This window comes from Dysidea avara, chromosome 6 (genome assembly GCF_963678975.1).
Source record: "Dysidea avara chromosome 6, odDysAvar1.4, whole genome shotgun sequence".
Lineage (NCBI taxonomy): Eukaryota > Metazoa > Porifera > Demospongiae > Dictyoceratida > Dysideidae > Dysidea > Dysidea avara.
In genome coordinates, this window is record NC_089277.1 from 18,931,128 (window position 1) to 18,954,843 (window position 23,716).

The window sequence follows — 23,716 nt, forward strand, 5'->3', positions numbered from 1 at the left end:
AGCAAATGTATTGTGTAACTTAACTAGGGCAGGGTACATGACTGTCCTATTTGCATACAGGGCTGTTATTTGTGCTATATTCTCTTCATAAAAACTGAGTATTAATTTATTAAGAAAGTGTATAAGTTTCCTCAGTGACAACAGATTAGGGCTGGGATGAAGCTTTGAATGTTTCGTGGGTTCGTAGGTTGAGTAAAGTTCGAATTATAAAAGTATCCTTCGAAGCTTCGTAATGCACTCATAGTCTACAAAAGAATTACAAATAAACGTCGCTGTCTTTATTGCAGCTGCTTATTCATCTTGCACAATCGATCTTCATGTGCCACACCCACTTTTAAGCCATCACAGTTAAGCTTGCTACCGTAGTTGTAGCCTTAAAACACCTTAAGTGATAAATAATACATGGGAAATGTCCTTTTAGCCACTAGTTGGTGTTTACCTATGCATGATTGCAGTATATCGGACACGCCCATTTACAATCAATCTATCACGGCATTTAGTACTGCTGCTATGCACTTTCTAAATGCATACACTTATTAAATAAGATTAGAAAGATAAAACTTAAGAGGGATTTGAAACAGAAGATGGCTGTAATTAAGTATATTGTATCCATGCAAAAACAGCCAAGCTGTATAAAAAGAGTTCAGCCTTCAAAAATCCTGGGTGATGTGCATTATTTAAATTTATTATCATTAACAGTATTGCAGTCATTTCATGGCCGCCACCTTTGATTTCACTACTTGTTCACCCAGGCTTTTGAAGGCCACACCCTTTTATACAGCTTGGCTGTTTTTACATGTATTTCACTTTTTTGAACTTTAAATATCCCAAAGTCAACCATAAATTGGCTTTGAGGTTTGTTTTTTATACAAATCATTGTTTTTCTTATCTACAGATACAATGACGATGGTATAAGATAAACTAGTGCTCTATCAAATCAGCTATCATCCAATAATAAAGTCAAAGGATCTCTGTTAATGCTGATAATTGCTCTATAACTTTGTACTTACTTGTTCATGGCTATGGCTATTATAAAGCAGTGGCAAATACAGGGGGTTGCAATGGTTTCAGCTAAAACCCCCTCTGAAAATAGTGTGCACCCCAAATTTATTCATGATTTGGGTAGGTGATAAAATTACGTAGAGTTCTACTTAGTGTATTATAATGGGACTTTCTACTGGCCTAAACTTCATACATTTGCCTTTAAAATCACTGAAAATGCCATTACAGCCTTAATATAAGTTCCTCTAAAAATTATTATTGTTTTAATGAGTACAAGTGCTGTTTTGCTTCAAAACTTTCTGCAAAGGCCTGGATTCAACTGTGAAACAATGTTGTGTAGTGATTTTTACTGATTCCTTGCTAGCTATAGATCTATGTAGCTATAAAAGGTAGGCCACTGAGCTACGTATCAGAGTTAAGATTTAGCCTAACAGCCCCAGCTGGACTGTATACACTTCTCAGTCAGGGATCACAGTTATTTTGAAAACTTCCTGAACTTGAAACCCCCTCTGAAAAATTCTAGATTTGCTACTGTAAAGTGTAATATAGTGCCTGTATATATTTGCAATAGTGTTTTATAACAAAGTAAATTCCTTCCAAGTCACATATGCATGATTGTACTATTTGTATATTAGGATTTTAAAATTTATTTTGCAATGACTGTTCAAGGTATCTCGATTTTTTATGCAAAACATGATGTTGCAGTTGCTCAATGTTACCAAAACAAATCCTGTACTTTTAATGCTAGAATACAATTTCCGTCATAAGTTTTGCTAGCATAGTACTTTTTATGATTATTATGATGATGACGATTCGCTCAAGTAGGTATTAATAGTAGTGTACTACCCAGCCAGTTGATACCAAAATGGTTGTAGCTAATGTTGGTATTGATTTGATGAAATACGTACTAGAAATGTTGCAATGGTATTATTGTATTGATTACTTTTGTAACAATCTAATAGAGCACACTTTTTTTCAAGGATTCTAATTGGACACACATAGAATATTCTAGATTTTTCATTTGTAGATCTATGAAATTAGAAACTTTTACTATTGAGTACATACTGTAGATGTTAGCTAGAATTTCTATTTATAAAGTAAAAGCTAAGTGAGGTAAACAGTCGTGATAGCAGTGGCTCAGTACATGGTTAAGGATTTGGGTGTTCAGTATGGAGGTCCCTGGTTCAAACACTGGTAAGTTCATTTTTTCATGCACTTTTTTACCCCGTGGAGACTGTTCTATTAGAGTATTTTGACCTCATGATTTACAGTTGTTTGGTTTTTGCTTGTAATTCTATAGCTGTCAATTTAATTTCTTTTAAACCACAAACAGTTTGGTTGATGTGTACCAATTTTAAAGTTATTCCCATAAGCGGTTTACCCTGTAGGTGTGACAACAAGTTGGTCTTTTTTAACGTAAATAATCGTTCATTACTCTATGACTGCTTATCAGATTTGCACCAAACATAGTACATGATATTTATTTATTTTTATTATCAATTTTTGTCAATGACAGGGGTCACACAAAAGGCATAAGCCTGTACAGGGTGCTTCCCCACAAAAATTACACACAACATACAACTATACCAAACAAACAGCTACAAAAACAAATACACACCCAAACAATAAGATGAAAGTTACAGAAGTAGAATTTAAAAACAAACAAAAAGTTTCAGTTTTAGCTTAAAATGATTAACAGAAGTTGCCAACACATCAAAAGGGATCAAATTCCATATAAATATCGAATTGACAAAAAATGAATGGCAGAAAGCATTGATAGAGGAGGGTAAACAACGAATTGTCAAAGGGTGAGACCGGGTTAGAAGATCATTTATTTGAAAATAATCAGAAAATTTGATTGGAGTAAGTTTATTTAAAATAGCGTATAACATTGTAACACAACCATAATTACGTCTCTGCCCCAAAGATGGCCATTCAAGCTCCCTCAAACATTCATCACTGGATTTAGTCCACTGAATAGTTAATGGATCAAAATAACTTTTTATCCACCTTGCAGCTCTACGTTGTACGGACTCTATCAAGTTAGTGTTCTTAGCAGCAATAGATTGCTGCAATAGATTCTTAAAGTGCACTAAAGCTCAAGAAAATCGAGCTACATATTTGCATTTTATAATGGTTTTTGTAAAGTGTGTGAAAAAACCCGAGCCCTCTAAACAAAGAAAAAGCAAAGAAATTTAAGCTAAAATTTGAGGGCTCATATTTCACAATTGTGTTAGGCAATCTTGCGCTCAAATTTAGTATGTGGGGTGCTGAAAGTGGAGGGCATTTGCAGTACAAAGAAATGATTCCAATTTGAGAAAGGACCACAGAACTAGCTACATACACATGCATGAAAATCATGTTTGTTTCTTCCTGTAAATATAAATCTAATCAAAAACAGCCAAGCTGTAAAAAAAGGTGCGGCCCCAAAAAAGGCCATGGGGAAAAAAGATGTGAAATCCAAGGTGGCGGCCAAGAAATGGCTGTGATGGTAGGTTAATGGTAAAAATTTTAATAACGACAATTCAGGTGAATTTTGTGCCACTTGGTCTTGGCATCAAATTCACCTAAATTGTCGTTATTAAAGTTTTTACCATTAACCTACCATCACAGCCATTTCTTGGCCGCCACCTTGGATTTCACATCTTTTTTTCCCATGGCCTTTTTGGGGGCCGCACCTTTTTTTACAGCTTGGCTGTTTTTGATTAGATATCACTTCTTTTTGTATTTGTATACTGCAAAGCCGGCCTATGGCTGGCTTTGGGGCTTTTTTAACCCATGTGTTTTTTTTCTTTATCACAGGAAGAAGAAAAGAACTTAAAGAAGATTAATTTTGTAATACTTCAATTATTTTTTATTTTATTAGTAATTATACAAATTATATACATATATTTATTACATGCCCATTATTCCCCACAGGATATGTTTTTTGCAGCTGATCTCTCTACTGAGTGACTTGAAATGTAGCTGAACTACATACAGGATGGTTTCTTTGTAGCTGAACTCTCTACAAGGTGACCTCTTCTAGCTGGTCTCTCTACAGGGTGATTTGTTTGCAGCTAAACTCTCTACATGGTGGTTTCTTTGTAGCTGAACTCTCTACATGATGGTTTCTTTGTAGCTGAACTCTCTATAAGGTGACTTCGTCTAGCCGAACTCTCTACAGGGTGATTTTTTTGTAGCTGAACTCTCTACAGGGTGATTTGTTTGCAGCTGAACTCTCTACATGATGGTTTCTTTGTAGCTGAACTCTCTACAAGGTGACTTCATCCAGCTGATCTCTCTACAGTGTGATTTGTTTCTAGCTGAACTCTCTACAGGTGATTTGTTTGCAGCTAAACTCTCTACATGGTGGTTTCTTTGCAACTGAACTCCCTACATGATGGTTTCTTTGTAGCTGAACTCTCTACAAGGTAACTTCTTCTCTACAGGGTGATTTGTTGTAGTTGAATTCTCTACAAGGTGGTTTGTTTGAGGCTGAACTCTCTACATGGCGGTTTCTTTGTAGCTGAACTCTCTACAGAGTGATTTGTTTGCAGCTGAACTCTCTACATGATGGTTTCTTTGTAACTGAACACTCTACAAGGTGACTTCTTCTAGCTGATCTTTCTACAGGGTGAATTGTTTGTAGCTGAAGTATCTACAAGGTAACTTCTTCTAGCTGATCTCTCTACAGGGTGATTTGTTTGTAACTGAACTCTCTACATGATGGTTTCTTTGTAGCTGAACTCTCTACAAGGTGACTTCTTCTAGCTGATCCCTCTACAGGGGGATTTATTTGTAGCTGAACTCTCTACAAGTGATTTATTTGCAGCTGAACTCTTTATGTGGTGGTTTCTTTGTAGCTGAACTCTCTACAAGGTGACCTCTTCTAGCTGATCTCTCTACAGGGTGATTTGTTTCTAGCTGAACTCTCTACAGGTGATTTTTTGCAGCTAAACACTCTACATGGTGATTTCTTTGTAGCCGAACTCTGTACATGATGGTTTCTTTGTAGCTGAACTCTTTACAAGGTGACTTCTTCTAGCTGATCTTTCTACTGGGTGATTTGTTTGCAGATGAACTCTCTACATGGTGGTTTCTTTGTTGCTGAACTCTCTACAAGGTGAATTCTTCTACCTGATCTCTCTACAGGGTAATTTGTTTGTAACTGAACTCTGTACAAGGTGCGTTTTTGTGGGTGATCTCACTGCAGGTTGATTTGTTTGTAGCTGAACTCACTAAAGGGTGATTTGCTTGTAGCTGAACTCCTTGCATTGTGTCTAGTTTCTAGCTGATCACTCTACAGGGTGATTTGTTTGTAGCTGATCTCTCTACAAGTTGATTTGTGTGTAGCTGATCTTTCTACAGGTTGATTTGTTTGTAGCCGATCTCTCTATAGGATAATTTGTTTGTAGCTGAACTCTGTACAAGGTCCTTTTTTGTAGGTGATCTCACTGCAGGTTGATTTGTTTGTAGCTGAACTCACTAAACGGTGATTTGCTTGTAGCTGAACTCCTTGCATTGTGTCTAGTTTCTAGCTGATCTCTCTACAGGTTGATTTGTTTGTAGCCGATCTCTCAACAGGGTAATTTGTTTGTAGCTTAACTCTCTATAAGGTGATTTGTTTGCAGCTGAACTCTCTACATGGTGGTTTCTTTGTTGCTGAACTCTCTACAGGGTGTTTTGCTTGTAACTGAACTCTCTGCAGGGTGATTTGTTTCTAGCTTATCTCTCTACAGGTTGATTTGTGTGTAACTGGTCTCTCTACAAGCTGATTTGTTTGTAGCTGATCTCTCTGCAGGTTGATTTGTTTGTAGCTGATCTCTCTACAAATTGATTTGTTTGTTGCCGATCACTCTAAAAGTTGATTTGTTTGTAGCTGAACTCTCTGCAAAGTGTTTTGTTTGTAGCTGACCTCGCTTCAGGGTGATTTGTTTCTCTCTACAGGGTGAATTTTTGTAGCTGACCTCTCTTCAGGGTGATTTGTTTCTAGCTGATTGGTCTACAGGTTGATTTGTTTGTAGATGAACTCTCTACAGGGTAATTTGCTTGTAGCTGAACTCCTTACATTGTGTCTAGTTTGTAGCTGATCTCTCTACAGGGTGATTTGTTTGTAGCTGATCTCTATACAAGTTGATTTGTGTGTAGCTGATCTCTCTGCAGGGTGATTTGTTTGTAGCCGATCTCTCTACAAGGTAATTTGTTTGTAGCTGAACTATCTATAAGGTGATTTGTTTGTAGCTGATCTCTCTGCAGATTAATTTGTTTTAGCTGAACTCTCTATAAGGTGATTTGTTTCTAGTTTATGTCTCTACAGGTTGATTTGTGTGTAACTGATTTCTCTACAAGCTGATTTGTTTGTAGCTGATCTCTCTGCAGGTTGATTTGTTTCTAGATGATCTCTCTACAGGTTGATTTGTTTGTTGCTGATCGCTCTAAAGGTTGATTTGTTTGTAGCTGAACTCTCTGCAAAATGTTTTGTTTGTAGTTGATCTCTCTACAAGATGATTTTTTGTAGCTGACCTCTCTTCAGGGTGATTTGTTTCTAGCTGATCGCTCTACAGGTTGGTTTGTTTGTAGCTGAACTCTCTACAGGGTGATTTGCTTGTAGCTGAACTCCTTACATTGTGTCTAGTTTCTAGCTGATCTCTCTACAGGGTGATTTGTTTGTAGCTGATCTCTCTACAAGTTGATTTGTGTGTAGCTGATCTCTCTGCAGGTTGATTTGTTTGTAGCCGATCTCTCTACAGGGTAATTTGTTTGTAGCTGAACTCTCTCCACAGTGACTTGTGTGTAGCTGAATTCTGTGTAGCTGAATTCTCTAGAGAGTGACTTAATTGTAGCTGAATTCTCTACAGGGTGCATGACTTGTTTATAGCTGAACTTTCTTCAGTGTGACTTGTAATGTTCTGAATCTCTATAGTGATATATTTGCTTAACTCTTCACATGGTGACTTGCTTCTTGCTGAACTGTCTATAAGATTAACTGTTTGCAGCTGAACTCCCTACAGAATAACTTGTGATGTAATAAAATTCTATAATGGAGTAAATAAATTAGCTGAATGCTCTATTAGGGTGACTGTTCTATTAGATTAGAGTATCTCAATCTCGCATTTGCTACACGGAGTTGGCTTTAGAATCATAACTCAGTGGTTTGTAATCCGATTCTTCTGTACTACTGCAAGGACTTTCTATGAAGAGTATTCCAGCTATACACCGATTTTCAGCTCATTGCTCTAAGCAGTTTGCCTAGTAGGCGTGCACCGATTTTCAGCTCATTGCTCTAAGCGGTTTGCCTAGTAGGCGTGAAAACTAATACTTTTTTATTCATAAAAATCGATCGCGTAATTGGGACACAGGTTGGGTTTTGTGTCATATCTCCATGGTCTTTATCTCGATTCCTTTCAAACCACCAAAAGGCACTCCTACGATGGCTACTCCATCTACATAGCAATTTTCAACTCATTCCATGAAGCGGTTTACCCTGTAGGCGTGACAACAAATCGATCTTGTTTTACGCGAATAATCGGTCATAACTCCTGAACCATTCATCGGATTTGTACCAAATTTGATGCTAGGATTCGCCTTTGGACTCCCTTTCTGTGAGCCAAATTTCATGGCGATCGGAGTACGCGTTTGCGTGTTATAGCAATTTTTGCAAGTGTGCGAAAAGACGAAGAAGAAAAAAAAAAACGAAGAAAAAAAATGAAACTTTGGCAGTTCGTATCTCGGAAATGGCTGGAGCGATTTCCTTCAAATTTGGAATGTAGCCTTCCCTGGCTGGCGGGCAACTGTGTAACAAATTTGGTTCTAATCGGATAAGTGATCACTGAGATACAAAGGTGTGAAAATGACGTTTTCGTTCTTCCTGTCAATATACTCACGGGTGTGGCGCGCCGGCTTCTTGGGCTGCACGACACACTACCGTGTGTCTTGATATACTCACGGTGTAGCATGCCAGATTTTTTGGCTGCACGACACACTACCACGTGTCTTGATATTTCCAGAGTGTTGTGTGTATTTTGTTGTATTTCCACTGCAAAATGTTGGAGTGCTACCCACATTTTTTTATTAGGAGGAAAAGCAAGAAGGCGATGGATGCTCCTGTGTTTGAAGTTAATGAAGCAGCTCCAGTAACTAGAACAGAAGCAAGAGGCAGAGGTGCATTATTAGGTGCCATTAAACAAGGAGCAAAACTAAAGAGTGTACCAACATCGTACACAGGTTAGCATATGACTAAGTGTATAGAATATGTGGTAAGAAGGAGCATGATCATGGGTGCAACTGCACAGCTTGCATGTGTATCTGGTCTGTGGTTGATCTCAGACTTCAAATTATTTATAACCTTGATTGAAAACAACCACATGGACACATGAGGATGTACCATTATTGTCTGTACAATGCTTGTTACGGCCCCTTTGTGCTATAGCAAATTAATACATAATTATTTTGACATGCTTTTGTAGCCCAGTTGTCTTGCTGATTCCATTTACACACCATCTTAAGAAGGGTGTTAGGGTTAGATTCTGAGCCTCATTTTAGACATCTACTGCTCCAACCAATTAATATATCACTTGGCCATCACTTCATCCTTAATATGTATCCGTCACAAACTTGACTAGTGTCGAGAAAAATGGAGAAGCCATAGGGTTGTGTGGGCAAATTTGCATTCATGCTCCCTTATATGTAACAAGTGTAAGGAAAATTAGAAATTATATATTTGAGTATGGATCACAGATGAAAGAAGCAATGGAACAACAGAGGTCAGAGGGGAGGTCATCCACACCTGCAGCTATACTAGTTGACATTTAATTCCTACTTCAGTCTGTCAATAGTATAGCCATGACTGCAGTAGAGATTAAATGTCAATTAGCATAGCTGCAGGTGTAGATGACCTCCCCTTGGACCTACTACATGTGCCTATGCATACTATACATTTTCCACCTAATAGCTAGTAAAGATTCTGGCCCTCCATTGGATCCAAGAATGTCAGCAACAATGAATGAACGTGGTGATATTGTATCCTTCGGTGAGGATTATGATAGTGATGAAGATTTCAGTAGCAGTAGCAGTAGCAGTGACGATGATGAACGTATGATATCTTACAAAAGTAAGTACTAACACTACCCTGTATTAGTTATTAACCTGGTGTGGATACACAGAGAGAGTAAAAGCAGTCAAATTACCACAATCAAGTGTGAAAAATCGTGCCTCATCAAATGCTAGCAAGGAAGAATGTTACAAGGATATGGCTGAAGTTGAAGAAGAGTATTACGAAGCTGAGCAAGAAGCACTTAAGGCAAAAGAAGAAGCAGCAGCAGAACTAAGTCGTCAACAACAAGAAGAAGAAAGGAGGAGACAGGCATATGTGCCACAGGAGGTCACAATCAGGCAACTCTTCCGTTTACAAAATGTGTGTTAATTTAATAGCTGTTGATCTATAATATTTTACACTTTTCTTAGACCACAACATTTGGTTGGACCTTGGCTGATATCAGTTCACTGAATTTGGATGACAAGAAAATCATAACACTTTTAGAAAATGCTGGAGCCAAGTCTTTAGGTATGAGCATATGAAGGAATATAAATAGCATATGTCACAGTATGCACTGTTCCCTATAGCCATATATAGTATGTAGTACTGCATGTGTACTTGTATATATAGTAACATACGTTTAAAGGAAGCAATGCTGTAGCCTTATATAGCATGTACCTACATGTACAAATCTTGTATTACATAATTTGCTTTATATTTCATTGTTTTCAAATCAGGTGCCACTGTGTATCAGGCACTCTGTGTCTTGGTAGCTAGTGAGATTGTTGTCTATTATGTAAAGAAGTATGTTCAGAAGATTGTCTCCAAGGCTGTAATAGCAGATGAAGATATTGCCAAAATTCTTAGAGCAACTGATTACCACAAGTTTACTAAAGCAGTTGAATTTCTCAAGTCAGCCAACAGAAAACATCCCAGCCTTTATAAACGACTGGAGCTGGGTAATAGTTGGGATGAAGTGATTGTGAAGATCATTACTAACTGTCACAGTTGACCAAACACATCAACCCTATATAATAGCTAATTTGTTTATTTTTGTGTGGTAGACATCATGTACCCTTTTTGAATTCACATAATATTTTTGTCTATTAATTAAAGTGATGAGGCATTTTGCATTGTATGTTAACCCCCCTTCAAATTCCCTTAAGGTACGTATAACCCTGTACTTCACACACTATGAAGCAAAGTTCTATATCTGCTCCTAGACCTGGTGTATAAATCTGAAACCCACACTGAAAAATTTCTAGATTTGCCACTAGGAATATAGCTACATTTCAAGGCAGATAATGTGCAAACCATTATACAACATAAAATTGGTATCATGGATTTGGAAGTCAATACATGTACAATAAGGAAAGGCACTTAGTGGCTTTTACTGGAGTGCCTCAAGTTAATTCCATAGGTGCCATGTAAGTGTAGGGGAGTTGACACAGAAAGCAATGAACCTGCAACCATTATTGGTTAGGCATTCTCTTTAATAAAATTAATTGTAATAATAGCGATGTTTCAACTGTCAAATAAATAGGAAGACAAAAGGAAGGAGCAAAATTCACATATTAGAACAAAACAGAAATTCTTTGAAATCAATTACAGCATAAACACATCAAATTATCACATCAATGAACCAAGATATGTAAAACAGATTATAACAGTAGTTCTTATATTATGCACAATCTAAATTAACATTTACATAAACCTGTACTATATCTTTTCATGTATGACATCAAATAATTTACACAATTAAAGCACCATTAAATGGTCACATGTATTATACAAAAGCACATAATTAATATAGATCTCAGAGGTGTATGCAGGAATTTTGAAAAGGGGTTTCCATTACAGCTAAGTGACTGTTATATTAGAGTAGTTTATTGCCTGGCTGCTTTATTAGAGTATCTCGATCTTTTCACCAAAATCATAATGCTATAAGTGTAGTTATCATGTTAGAAACTACTATATATAGGCTTAATAGAGGCTAAAAAGTGCATGCTCACAATATAAAAAAAAGTTATGCGTTTTGAAGTTCACGTATTTCTAAGTAGACAGAATTTGTGCCCACATGAATTGGCCTGTTTTCGCAAACCCAGGCAAAAGATTTGAAAAGCAATATAAGCACATAATAAGTATTATTACTGTTCAAAAGAAAATACATCCATTAAAATCATGTGATGCCTACATTAGCAGTTCAACTGACTATATTATGTTCTGTGGTCATGACAGTGAATAATAATAATAATTACTTTCGTGCTACAACAAAGCTGTGGCCTCCAGCATCATTTATAATGTTTCTTACTTCCATAGGCTTAGTCCAGAAGTCTGCATGAAGGACATCAAAGCCAATTTCTTTGTAATACCGTTCCACATCTTCCAATGACAAAGAAAAAGAAGTATGATATCGCTTGTCTTCAAACCTATACCAAGTATGCTCTAAACTTGTCTGTGACACAAAAAAGCCATTGGGAGTTATCATGTCATAAACTTTCTTCAAGCCAGCTTTATAATCTTCTAAGGAATCAAAACAAGTACCAAAACAAAAGCTACTGCTTAAAATATCTACCGGTGCTTTAACAGCTGGAACTATGACATCAGCCTTTATGTCACATGGAAGTACATGTAGTAAACCACGTAACTTGTCTTCATGTTCTAGCACAGCATCAAAACTAGTTTTACCTTCAAGCTCTTGTATAACGTATTTAAAGTAAGGAGACCAATCAAAAGCATCAGGATCCTTGTTTATCCACATGGACACTTCATTTAAGTTGGCTTTCAGATAGTCAGCATGATATATCTTATCCACATATGGCACAGCACTGATGTATGTGTAAATACAAGGACCCCCTCCAACTTCCAGTAGAAGTGCAGTAGAATTATCCCACTCCTTGTGATACTGTTGATAGAAGTTGTGAAAGTATTGAGGTGTCTGTGGAGATATGAGTGAGCCTGCAACCATTGGTGCATTCTTCTCAAGCACAGAAAAAGGATAGTGGAGATTCAAGTATCTCTTTGTGTCATTATAACGCTCCTCCATAACACCACTGTCACTGTACATTTATACACACTAATAATGCATACATATATAGATATCATTATCAAGGGCGTAGCCAGGGGGGTTCGGATGAACCCCCCTTCAGTCAGAAGCAGAATTTTTAATTTGAAAATCACACCAAATCTTACAGCCCTGAGCTCTCTTGTAGCTACTTGCACACTGGCATGGCTCTGTACTGCTTTGGAAGGTCACAATGCATTATTTTTAATAGGTAGCAGCTGCGATAAACTTGAGTGGTTGTGTTATACATGTGTCAGGTTAGCACAGACCATGAATAGTTGGTGTATATTTACATGATGAATGTTTTGTTTATTTATCACATGTTGCGGGCACATGATGTATCGAATATATTATTGGAGTACAAGCCAAGTCCGAAGTCAACAGCAGGACTGACCGAGAATAATATATACCCGGAAGAAAGTATTACCAACTATAATGTGGAGGACTCCCATCTAAGAAGCTCAGTGAAGTTGGCTGTCAGTATAATATTACGTCAGTGTCTGGAAATGAAGATTAGTTAGTCAGTATATATTACGATACACCCGTAGGTTTATAGTTCTATAAGTTGCATAAACTAGACAATGGGTAACCTGCAGTTCAAATCCTGGAGTTGGAAAAATTTTTTCCCTTACGTTGGCTCCTTTTCTGTTTCACCTTATTTGCTATAAGTCATTTAAGTCTCAGCTGTTGTTAAGTTAGGTAATCCTAAGGCTGCAGCACATGTTGCTGTCAAACCTTTAGTGCTGGTCACTGTAAAGCATTACTAATAATAATAACTGCAGTGTGTAGGTTTAAGCTAGTTAGATGCACAAACGGCACCTTTTAATGAAGGACACATTTTGTGTATGCATCATTTTCATGCAAACGTGGTTCAGGGGAAATACCCAGGCTTTCCTCCCAAAGACGTTTGTGCACTTCAAATCCAAACCCCCTTCCAGAAAATCCTGGCTACACCCCTGATTGTACATACATGTATACCATTTTGACACATGCAGATCGAAGGAAACCATAGGATATTCATATCTTGACTTGAACACAGGATGATATCATGATAATCGCCTTGTGGTCTGGGCGATATCATAATATAGCCCTGACCACAAATCCCTGAGGAAGTACAAAGCATTAGATTCCTTTGATCCTATGTGTTGAGCTTTACATTGTGGGCTTGAATTTGGCGTACACTCTAATACATTAGTGTAGGTAAGTGTTCTCTTGAAGGAAAAGGTATTGTTTGACCACTAGACATCACTGAATAATTGTTCTAGCAATGTAGGGAAGTGTTTTTCTACACAGCACATTTCAACCATGTAACATGATGGCTCAGATGTTTTAAAAGTCAGTAAATTGTACTTACCTTAGCAGCCTAGGAATCCTAACAGGGTTAACGCTGTGGTTAGAAATAGAACCACTAAAACTAACAAAATTTAAACCCACAATTGTTTCTTTAGAAATGTACTGTGTACAGGCTGTAGTGTATGAATACAGTCCATTGCAGAAAATCATGCCATATTTAGTATATTTCCTCCTTGTGAGTTAATCTTGTTGTGCATGTAACAGATTTAACAGAAACCACTAACTGAACCACAGTAATCTTTTTCCCCCATCCGACTGCTCTGGCATCAGAATTACAAATAATTTTGATCCAGCCATAGAATGTTTATTGTAAAGTTTTTAACAATCAACAATAACATATGAATAGCATCTTACAAATACCGTAGCCCATGATTTTGTAGTTTAGATACCTGTGTGTAATCTAATGGGGTTTGTCTTTTCGTCTATTAGGTGAGCATGCTCAAGAGGTATATATTACTGATACCATTGCCACTTGGGATTTGCCTGATATATATGTATGCCTGTGTTCTTGGACGCTTATATCAGGCAAATCCTAATATGTGACCAGATTTTAAAGAACCGATCCAAATCGCACATCAGGCAAAATCAAACTAACACCACCAGTGGATAGCTACACTATCGTACTACAAGTTTTGACCCTCAGCACTACTCAAACTACACGAGGCTGGTTTTTACACACATCTTTTCTGGGTGGTGTGGAGTGCTCAAATGGCGGTTTCAGGCCTTGTGAAGGACCTGGCTTGGCAAGAGTCAGTGGTTTACTGGTGGACAGCCTCATAATGTTGGCCAGACGTGTTCTCTGCTGATTTTGCTACATATCAGCCACTAAGGAGCCAGCACAGCCCTGTAATCTGGTGTCTGGACTCCAATCGTGGTCTGCCTCCATTTTGAGGTCTAACTTTTGCCCTCCCCGCCACCCCCCAGCCTCCACCCCTTTGTGAGCACTCGTGATACTACCTCGCTCGTCCAACTGCTCAGATTTTCTATCTTATTTGGCGGGAAACTGTACAAGCAGCTACAAGTACTGGAAGTGGCTTGAAAGGTAACAGATTGATGCATCTTTTGTGTAAGTTTCATACGCGTGCTTGCTATCCTTGGAGAGTTATGCTGGCTTGAATTCTTTAAAACCGTTTATCTCGGAACTTCTAATGTGCGATTTGGATCGTTTTTCCAAAATCCAGTCACATATTAAGATGAATAAAAAATTGAAAATTTTAAAATGGGAATAGGGATCGCTAAAAAAAGCCACAAAACAAGAAGGGATCACTGGGGTGGTATTGTAAACCACAAATCCCTATTTTGACTCTCTGTCATAAATATTTAGTTACATGCTCTGTCATTTTGAAGTGAGTCAAAATAGGGATTTGTGGTTTACATTACCACCCCAGCAATCCCTTCTTGTTTTGTGGCTTTTTTCAGCGATCCCTATTCCTATTTTAAAATTTTCAATTTTTTATTCATCTAGTTTGTGTACTTTTCATTAATCCAGTAATGGATAATGAAGAAAACTGTTGTAAATAGTGTAATTTTGCATTCTGCATAGTAACACTGTCAACATTTCAGTACACACATGAAACTGATCAAATTGCAATGTGTATACAGACTGAGAGTCTCCTAATATGAGCTACAATTTACATTACTGGTGCCTTTGATAGCTGTCAAATTCAGTGCAAGGATTGTTGTTATACACCTGACTGCATTATACATCAAGGTGAACTCCCTTCAGACTGGAAGAGGGCATATACAACACCAGTATACAAGAAAGGCCCATGTACTAATCCATCGAACTATAGGCCTATATCATTGACTAGTATTTGCTGCAAGTTGTTGGAACATATCATCATCTCAGCAATATCTTCTCACACTATTGACTGCAATATCATGTGTACAAATTAACATGGATTTCTTTGATAATGAAGACTGTGGTGAATAGTGTAATTTTGCATTCTGCATAGTAACACAGTCAACGTTTCAGTGCAAACATGAAACTGATCAAATTGCAATGTGCATACAGACTGAGAGTCTGCCAATATGAGCTACAATTTACATTAATTGTGCCTTTAATAGCTGTCAAATTCAGCGCAAAGATTGTTGTTATACACTTGACTGCATTATTAGAGTATTTACATGACTGCTCTATTAGAGTATTTAATCTGGATAATCCGCCCACATACAATAATCATGAAACGAAAAAACCACCTTGCAACAAAGTCATCACCCCAGATTAAGCTTTCTGGCCTATACTGAGTTTAGTAAAGACAGATTCTATTAGCCACAAGCAGCGCACACCAAAAAACCTAACTTTGAGTGCAATCTTGTATGGCTTCTCGAGAGTAATGACGTTTTGGCAAGAAGAAACAGCCTGGTTTGGGCTGTTTCCATTTGAAAACGAAATCAAAAATAGGTCATGGACACGCACAATGATCCATTCAGCAAGCCTTGCTACTTTTTATCCCAGGATTCTCCTTGTAAACTTTGCTATGCCTGTGAAAGAATAATATTATGAATAATAAGAATAATAATATGAACAAAATGGCAATTTTCAGTTTTGTCTGAAATACACATACTGTTTCCTTTTCACTTGATACTTAGTAGTGGACCTATACTCATTGCAAAGAACCACCAGAGGGTTGTTTTGAGTTGAAGGATGCTTTTCAAGGTGGTTTTTAGGTGTGCGTTCTATTAGGATTTTTGCAAAAAACATGGGCGATCCCTATTATGAACCCACTATCATGGTTCATGATATATAGAAGTGCGTTTATACAGGCAGAGCACAAGTGCACGTTGTATAACTGCTATGTATGTACCACTCACCTAATAGGTGGAAAGATCCAATGCTGCAGCTACATTTCTTTTATAAGGTAGAATGCCAATGTCAATTATGGTGCTCTAAAACTAACAACATTATTACGTATCAAGCATAGCCTTCACCATAGAATTACATGGCAACGCCACAATCGATTGTTATGGTGAGTATCAATTAGAATAATTTTATTTTAAAAAGCGATTTAAGGTGGAAGGAAGCTTGATCAAACTAGTAAGGTATGTAACTACGTATATATATGTAAATACAGTTTTACCTGCCGTGTTTGCCTCTTTGATCACCATTGGCTGCTTTTATATCGCATGTATAATCACAGATACTATACTTACAAAGGATTGGCAACGCGCGATCAAAACAATAGTGACGTCATATCCAATCCTCGTTATGGTCTTTGCGCGCCCTCTGCCCGGTTACTAGACGCACAAGATTCTTAGTTTCTTCTTCCTTAACACGGGTAGTTATCTCTATTGACGTACAACCTTCTTCAAAAGAGCCCAGCACTACTAGGTGAGTAACTGATAAAGGAAAATAGCGTAACACACCCTAAAACATCAACCTAGCGTGTAAAGAAGTTCCAAAACTCATGGCTACTCACACTTGTGGAGTTTTTACAAAGAAACACAACCGCTTTGTTGAACACATTTATAAGAGAATACTTGAAACCATTAGTAAAGTGTACTGCTTTGTTTCACAGAGGCTAAAATTATTTCCTAAGTTGTGATTTGAAGCTCATTTTGAAGTCATTTCGTTATGTTGATTAGTGGAGTTTTGTCGTAGTAGTGGGAGAAGAAACAGCAAGTTACTATACAGCAAAAGAGAGCTTAATGTTATGGTAATGCAATGCAAACATGCATGAGCTCAAATTCAGATGTGGCATTAGCCATCAATACATGTGATCCAGCAGCTCAATGTATTGCCATGAAGTCACAGTCACTGGTGTATAGCCATCCACCACTTGGTTGAGATGGTCATTTTATCTAGACACAGTGAGGGAGACAGTAGTGGAAGCAAAATGAAGCTGCTAGTAGTGAAGCACACTATATGTGAGACATCAACGTAGTTTATATTGGTGCATACAGTAGTCAATCAAGAGCCTACATTGATATAGTTGGTCCACTGGATATCGAATTGATGTACCCATGTCACACTGAAGGTAGCATACAAACCTGGCGTCGCCAGTATCAATCATGAACAAAACGTATACACACACCATACATTATAGACAAATACAATAACTGTTATTTAGTAGCCATGAACCGAAATAAGTTTGTCTGATACTACCTCGGCACATCATGTTCAGTATTGTCCACTGCAGTTCAGACTCTGTATCAGTACAAATAAGCACAGTATACTGAATAGCACAACCACATACCAACTATTGTTGATAGCATGTTTCCACCCTTTTGTAGACTGTAAAAAATGCTAGAAAAGTGACAAACAGTGCTTATATATTGTTGTAACAATAATACAAATTGCTGTTTAAGATGCTGTTACTCTGTTATGAAACCTGACATATTATTCAGATCAATATAGCCACGTACTCTTAAGGAACAGCCATGAAATGTAGACATGTCATAGATGGATTTGTTGAATTCCCTCTTAGAATTGATTTCATAGTTACAGAAAAATCACTAGTTTGGGAGGATAATGAAATTGACACAGCATTACAATCGCATCTATCACAGCTTGTGTGATCAGTTGCAACTACTCAGTGCTGAGGGGTCAGCAACAAGCTCTAAATCTTGTATGTCAATTCTTGAAATCTGAAATCTTTCACTCCAGCTAATTACTTGGTTGCTGACCTCTCAACCAAGGCAGACACATACTGTATGTAGTTAATGCACTATACCAGAGCACTACACCATGAAATGCTTATGACAGCCATGCCATCAAAGTTAAATCGTGAATGTAATATGAAAGTCATTTCATGATTTGTTTCATAGGCCATGAAATGCATATGCATATTAGAATTTCATGGCACTAGAGGTGCAGTACCCATGAAAAATGGGAAAAACCATGGGATCTTTCACAAGTAGAGGCACAACAACTTCATATGCTCATCTGATAGTGTTCAATAGGAAATAGACTGCAGGGAATCAAAACTTTGAGTATGCAAGAATACAAGTGATACAGGCAGATTGATCGATTTTACCTCGATGTTTACTCCATACAACCGCCGGGTGCACTATCATGGTTTATCAGTAGTACATCATCATATTGATATCACATACCAGCAGTATAATCCATTCGTTGACCTTTCAGGTGAGATTCCAGCTCGGATACAACAGTGTTAATTCCACCGTCACAGCTCAGCTGCAGCCGAGTCACCGGATCTCTTGTATAAATCCATTGGCAATGACGAAATGGACCTGCGGTCGTAACTCGCTACAATAATCTTTTGCAAGAGTAGTTCCCCTCTCGTAGACAACGAATAACAGCACTGGGAACGGCTGTCGTCTCAGCCGTATCTATGACAATAGACGCGCTCACTTACGTAACAACTCACGTGACCATAACGAGGATTATCGAACGGTTGTTATGCGCGTTGCCAATCCTTTGTAAGTATAGTATCTGTGGTATAATGTAGTAGTGACGTGCCTGTATGGCCCCACAATCGAATTTTGTATGTTAGACTATATAAGAATTCGAGTAAACAGTATAGCGTCTTGCCACCTATTAGGTGAGGTGTCGTAGCAGCCTTAGCCTACTTGTGCAATATAGCACAAAGCCACAGCCAGTGCAATTTAAATATATTGCACTGCAGTCAGTGTATTATACATTATAATGCACTCGCTGCGGTTAGTGCAGTAGTACTATATACGAATTATAGCACTCGCGGCGCCTTTGAACTGCCCACGCAGAGGGGTACCACATTATGCATCAAGGTAGCGTGTTGTGCAGCCAAGGAAAGCCGATGCGACAGATAGTTTTCTGACTGTTGTATTAGAATAGGTGACCACTCTATTAGGCCACTCCAACTTGATTCCTGTTTTCCATCCTGTCCAAACAAACTTTGCCATGTGAGTGGCCAGTAAAACTACTACCCATGTACACAACTACACACACACACACATATTATTTCGTGTATGTCTATTACAGAAGATGGGCAATCCATGTTAACATGGACAAAGTTGCAAGTAAAATAGTCAGATTAACCAACATGCTTGCCCGCACCATGCACTCAGTCGTGTCTGATAAAAATCCAGACTAAAACAATCACCTTATACCTAAAATACGTCAATTTACAGAATAATGGAACTTTCCAGCATAATTAAAAACCATGTTGGTGCACAGGAAACAGGAAGTCAATTTGGAATGGCCTTAGAGTATCTTGATCTTATTTCTGTAAAGAATGAACCTAGAAACAGTATATAATCATTATGTGTTTTGTAATATGAAAATTGTGTAGTGAGTCCATTATTTGCTGTTTGGTGTGCACATTGTGTAAAAATCCTGAAAGTTGTCTTATGCTGGCATAATGCGACATTTTGATGGGTTATGATTAGTGTTGTACTGATTCCCACTTTTTAGGGAAAACCGATATATTTTTACCCTGTTTTACCAATACTTAACCGATACCTGACTGTAGTTCTGTACAAGTTATACTTGTGCATACTCCACTAAAAGTAGAGCTAGTAAAGCCAATTCTGTGAAATTGTACACTTATCTCAATCAAAGTTGCTAGTCAGACCAGCAGGCTAGGGCCTGAACCATCACTGTTTATCTTAGTGGTTACCACAAAACATAAACAAATTATCTAAGTACATACCAGAGCCTTTGACACCAGCCCTCCAGTGGTACTGCAGCTGCTGAAGCTGAATAGACTAATAGTCTGCTGGCCTCAGCCCATTACAACTGATTTCCCATTATAGTAAAAACAGCTAATTATTGGCTTCTACCAATTACCAATCTGGTACAACTCTAGTTATGATGCTGTAATAAAAATTTTGTTGATACGCAAACAATCCCATCGAAAGACTATATTATTTCAACTATAATATTTTCACTGTCAGCCCCAAACACCTCAAAAGTAATTGCTTCATTGTAGACTCTGCTATTCATAAATTTCATTTGGGAAAGTAAAGGATCTTATAATATGGGCATGAAGTTCTTCAAATTACTGAGATGACGGGACAAGATGCACTTTATTAAAACCCATTAAGAACTTTTCTCATACATTTTGTATAGGAGAAACTGTTTAAGAGGAATCCTTTGAAGCAAGCAACTAGACAACTGATTTGTGGTTGAAGCCCTATTTATGTACAAGTACAAAATTCCAGTGCTTTTCTTCAAATAAATACTCTGTACACCATTAAAATTGTCATTATGGCTTGTAAAAGCAATATTGGTTAATGGTTATGTAACTCATCTCATTATGCAACAGCTATTTTATGGTTTCTTGTAGTGGTTCCTTTGTAATGATTCCTTTGTTTGTAATTTAATGGTTTCTTTGTCTTGGTTTTTTTTTATGTTTTTATAATGGTTAAATGAATGTGAATAACTATGGGCTATGTGGTGTATGCTTTTGCCAGCCAGCCTGCCACTACGAAAGTGTTACATACATGAATGCCATTGTATATAGAAATTCAAGGGCTTTGTTTTTGTGTAAGGTTTGTCAGGCAAATTATGGATTCTAATGGGTGCACTTTTGCCTTATTTGTATATAACGCAAATACATGTATTTTCCATGCATTGGGCAAGAAACAATGGCTATTGACAAGACTTCAACTGATTGGTGGGACCAAGCTAAAACTATAAAAAGGACATGAAATGCATGGTTCTTAATGCATGCTTCATAAGAATCGAGGTTGAAATTTAGTGCTTTGCCAAATGTGACAATTTCCAACAGTCTTTTTTTATATGCCGCATGACACTGCTGCACTCGCAGATCCACAACTACATGTAGCTACACTTTACCCATCGCAGTATATGAGAGTGAAAAACCATCATTAAGATGTTCAAAACACACAATTCAAAATTCACAGCACAAACTGACATGGAAAGGAAGAGTACCAAAACATAATAACATACAACTGAGACAAACTTAGAATGACTAACTAAGGATATCATTATTATAGGCAGTGGCTATTCATCCCGCAGTGACATGAATAAAAAAAATTGGACAAAAAACCTAAGAAATTGAAGAAGAAAAGGTCTGTGAGCGGGACTTGAACCCGGGACCTCTCACATACTAGTTCAGTGCACTTTAGCTACTGCGCTGCCAGCTACCCACTTCTGTTAGTTTCTACCTTATATGTGTCATTCAAGAAGAAACCTATATAAGAATACAGAAACCAAAGCTGAACCTGACCCTAACCCTAACTGACGTCTGCCTGTTAAGTATAATGATGAGACCGGCTTTCACTATTTGTATAACGCAAATACATGTATTTTCCATGCATTGGGCAAGAAACAATGGCTGTTGACAAGATTTTTTAACTGATTGGTGGGACCAAGCTAAAGCTACAAAAAAGGTAAGGTAAGTTTTTTGAGTGAAGCTAGCTAGGCTTTGCGGGACGCTCGCTCCAACCCTATAGCTAGCTAGCCGGGTGAGTCAGTTCGAGGCGAGCTAGGGTTGGCTCGGCTTTGTCGGGACGCTGGCTTCAACCCTAGCTCCCCTCGCACTCACCCCCAAAACGTACCTTCATTGCTACACTAGTGTGTTTGATACTCTATACTATGAGTTATGGATGACAGTGCCGGACGATTAGAGCGGAAAAAATCGTGTTCGGCTGCCCGACGAATATAGCCATGCATTGTTACTGTATTATAAGTAGCTATGTCTACCACCGTGATAAGTGGTTAACCTTATTAGAAGTACGTTTACTGTGTGCGTCTTTACCTTGACTGACTGGCGGCTGATGAAAACAAACGAAAAATGTTCCGTGCGGACGCTTTGATGCCAGGGCCGCAAGCGATGATAAAAGGTCTGGACAACATGTTTGGTTGCAAGTTTAATCTTTTCAGTCGACAGCAAGAGAGGATCAATGCCTCGACCTCTCATTCGCAAGCTATTGTAAATGATCACGTTCAGTGCACATGTGTAATTGGGGCGGGCCTGAGCTAGTGAGCCCTACACTAGAACCGGAATCAGGATAGTCTCGCGTAGCCAGACCCTATTTCTCCGCACGGCGCTTATCGATTGGAAATTATAAGCGCCTGTTCCGAAAGAGCAGGCGCTTATAATTTCCAATCGATAAGCGCCGTGCGGAGAAATGGGGTCTGGCTACGCGAGACTAGAATCAGGAATGGACGGAACGGGTGCACAAGAAGATACCAAAGCTGAACCCGACCCTAACGGTTTGCCTGTTAAGCATAATGATGTCTTTCACTGTCTGTATGAAGGTAAGGTTTTGGTGAGTTCGAGGCGAACTAGGGTTGGCCCGACTTCGCCAGGACGCTCGCTCCAACCCTAGCTCGCTTCGAACTCACCAAAAACTTATCTTCATACCAGCGTTGTAAGTGGACCAGTACTGTTGACCCACTGACCCGAATAGTAATCCGGATCTGACCCGCATGTGACCCGGTTTAAATAAAATAGAGGCGTGCCCTCAAGAGCTAGATTAAAAGCTCACAAGTTCCAATAGTTAGCCCTACACAAGGATTGTCTGCAAGAAGTCGCTGCGTGTTGTGGCTACACGTACATATTATCAAGTGGATGTGACCGTACATAATATCAAGTGGATGTGCCTTGATAATATGTACGGTGCCTTGATGTGCCAACTTGGGCCGGTTCCTTGATGTGCCAACTTGGGCCGGTTCCTTGATGTGCCAACTTGGGCCGGTTCCTTGATGTGCCAACTTGGGCCTTGAAATGTGCCTTGGATGTGCCTACACGTACATATTATCAAGTGGATGTGACTTGCACTGGGGGAGGGGCGTCTTGGGGCCGTTTAAGCCCCATTTCCTTTTTTTTGGTCTTGCAGAAATTTACTTAAAACGCAAAATTTACCATACCCTTTACGGGAAAATTTTAAGTAACCAGCACCACCATACTTACGGAGTAACTTTAAGTTATGTGTTCCGTCTTCATTACGGGGAAACTTTAAGTAATCATCTCCGTCATCTTTACGGGAGAATTTTAAGTCATTGCATCACGTGATCTTAGTTATCTGTATTGTGACGTGTCTGCTTCCCACTGTCACGCAATCCGTCCCATGAATTCACTACTACAGTACCGTATTTTATTATTATTATTATTATTATTTATTGTTAATCAGCAGGACCCTCCAGGGGTATAATGCTGATGTGCAATTACATGTGTACAATTTCCATTAGTTACTTAACTATATAAGTATGTACAATTACGACAAGTTACTTAATTATTATACATATGTACAATTACAATAATAAACTATAAAAATATATACAATTACGATAAGTTACTTAACTATATAGATAGAAGGGGCTAATTTTTGCTTAAATTCTTCAACACAGTCAGTCTCAATAATCTCAT

General features: G+C 38.2%; 2 protein-coding genes and 1 long non-coding RNA gene across 3 annotated transcripts in view; 1 reads left to right on the forward strand and 2 right to left on the reverse strand.

Moving 5' to 3' along the window:
* Positions 1 to 9,071, forward strand: part of LOC136258398 (protein mono-ADP-ribosyltransferase PARP4-like) — a 38,650-nt gene extending 29,579 nt beyond the window's left edge. Inside the window, exons 23-24 of the mRNA XM_066051714.1 lie at positions 8,060 to 8,208; positions 8,936 to 9,071. Of these exons, the coding sequence (XP_065907786.1) occupies positions 8,060 to 8,098 (39 nt within the window). The 3' untranslated portion in view covers positions 8,099 to 8,208; positions 8,936 to 9,071. The remainder of the gene's footprint in view (positions 1 to 8,059; positions 8,209 to 8,935) is intronic.
* A 2,095-nt stretch (positions 9,072 to 11,166) lies between these two features.
* LOC136258400 (nicotinamide N-methyltransferase-like) lies at positions 11,167 to 22,276 on the reverse strand. The gene is made up of 2 exons (XM_066051715.1): positions 22,103 to 22,276; positions 11,167 to 12,078 (listed from the first exon to the last, which is right to left on the reverse strand). Exons 1-2 carry the CDS (start codon positions 22,198 to 22,200, stop codon positions 11,274 to 11,276), a joined length of 903 nt encoding a protein of 300 aa, XP_065907787.1. The 5' UTR covers positions 22,201 to 22,276; the 3' UTR covers positions 11,167 to 11,273.
* LOC136258404 (uncharacterized) lies at positions 17,274 to 18,837 on the reverse strand. The gene is made up of 3 exons (XR_010702779.1): positions 18,492 to 18,837; positions 17,633 to 17,682; positions 17,274 to 17,583 (listed from the first exon to the last, which is right to left on the reverse strand). It is a non-coding gene; the product is annotated as an uncharacterized lncRNA (long non-coding RNA).
* Positions 22,277 to 23,716: the final 1,440 nt, after the last annotated feature.

Excerpts from the sequence above, each read along its gene's own strand:
- LOC136258400 (XM_066051715.1), bottom strand. The coding sequence starts at position 22,200 with ATGTTGTCCAGACCTTTTATCATCGCTTGCGGCCCTGGCATCAAAGCG. Across the intron at positions 12,079-22,102 it reads TCAGCCGCCAGTCAGTCAAG|TGACAGTGGTGTTATGGAGG; the intron begins GTAAAGACGCAC and ends ATAAATGTACAG.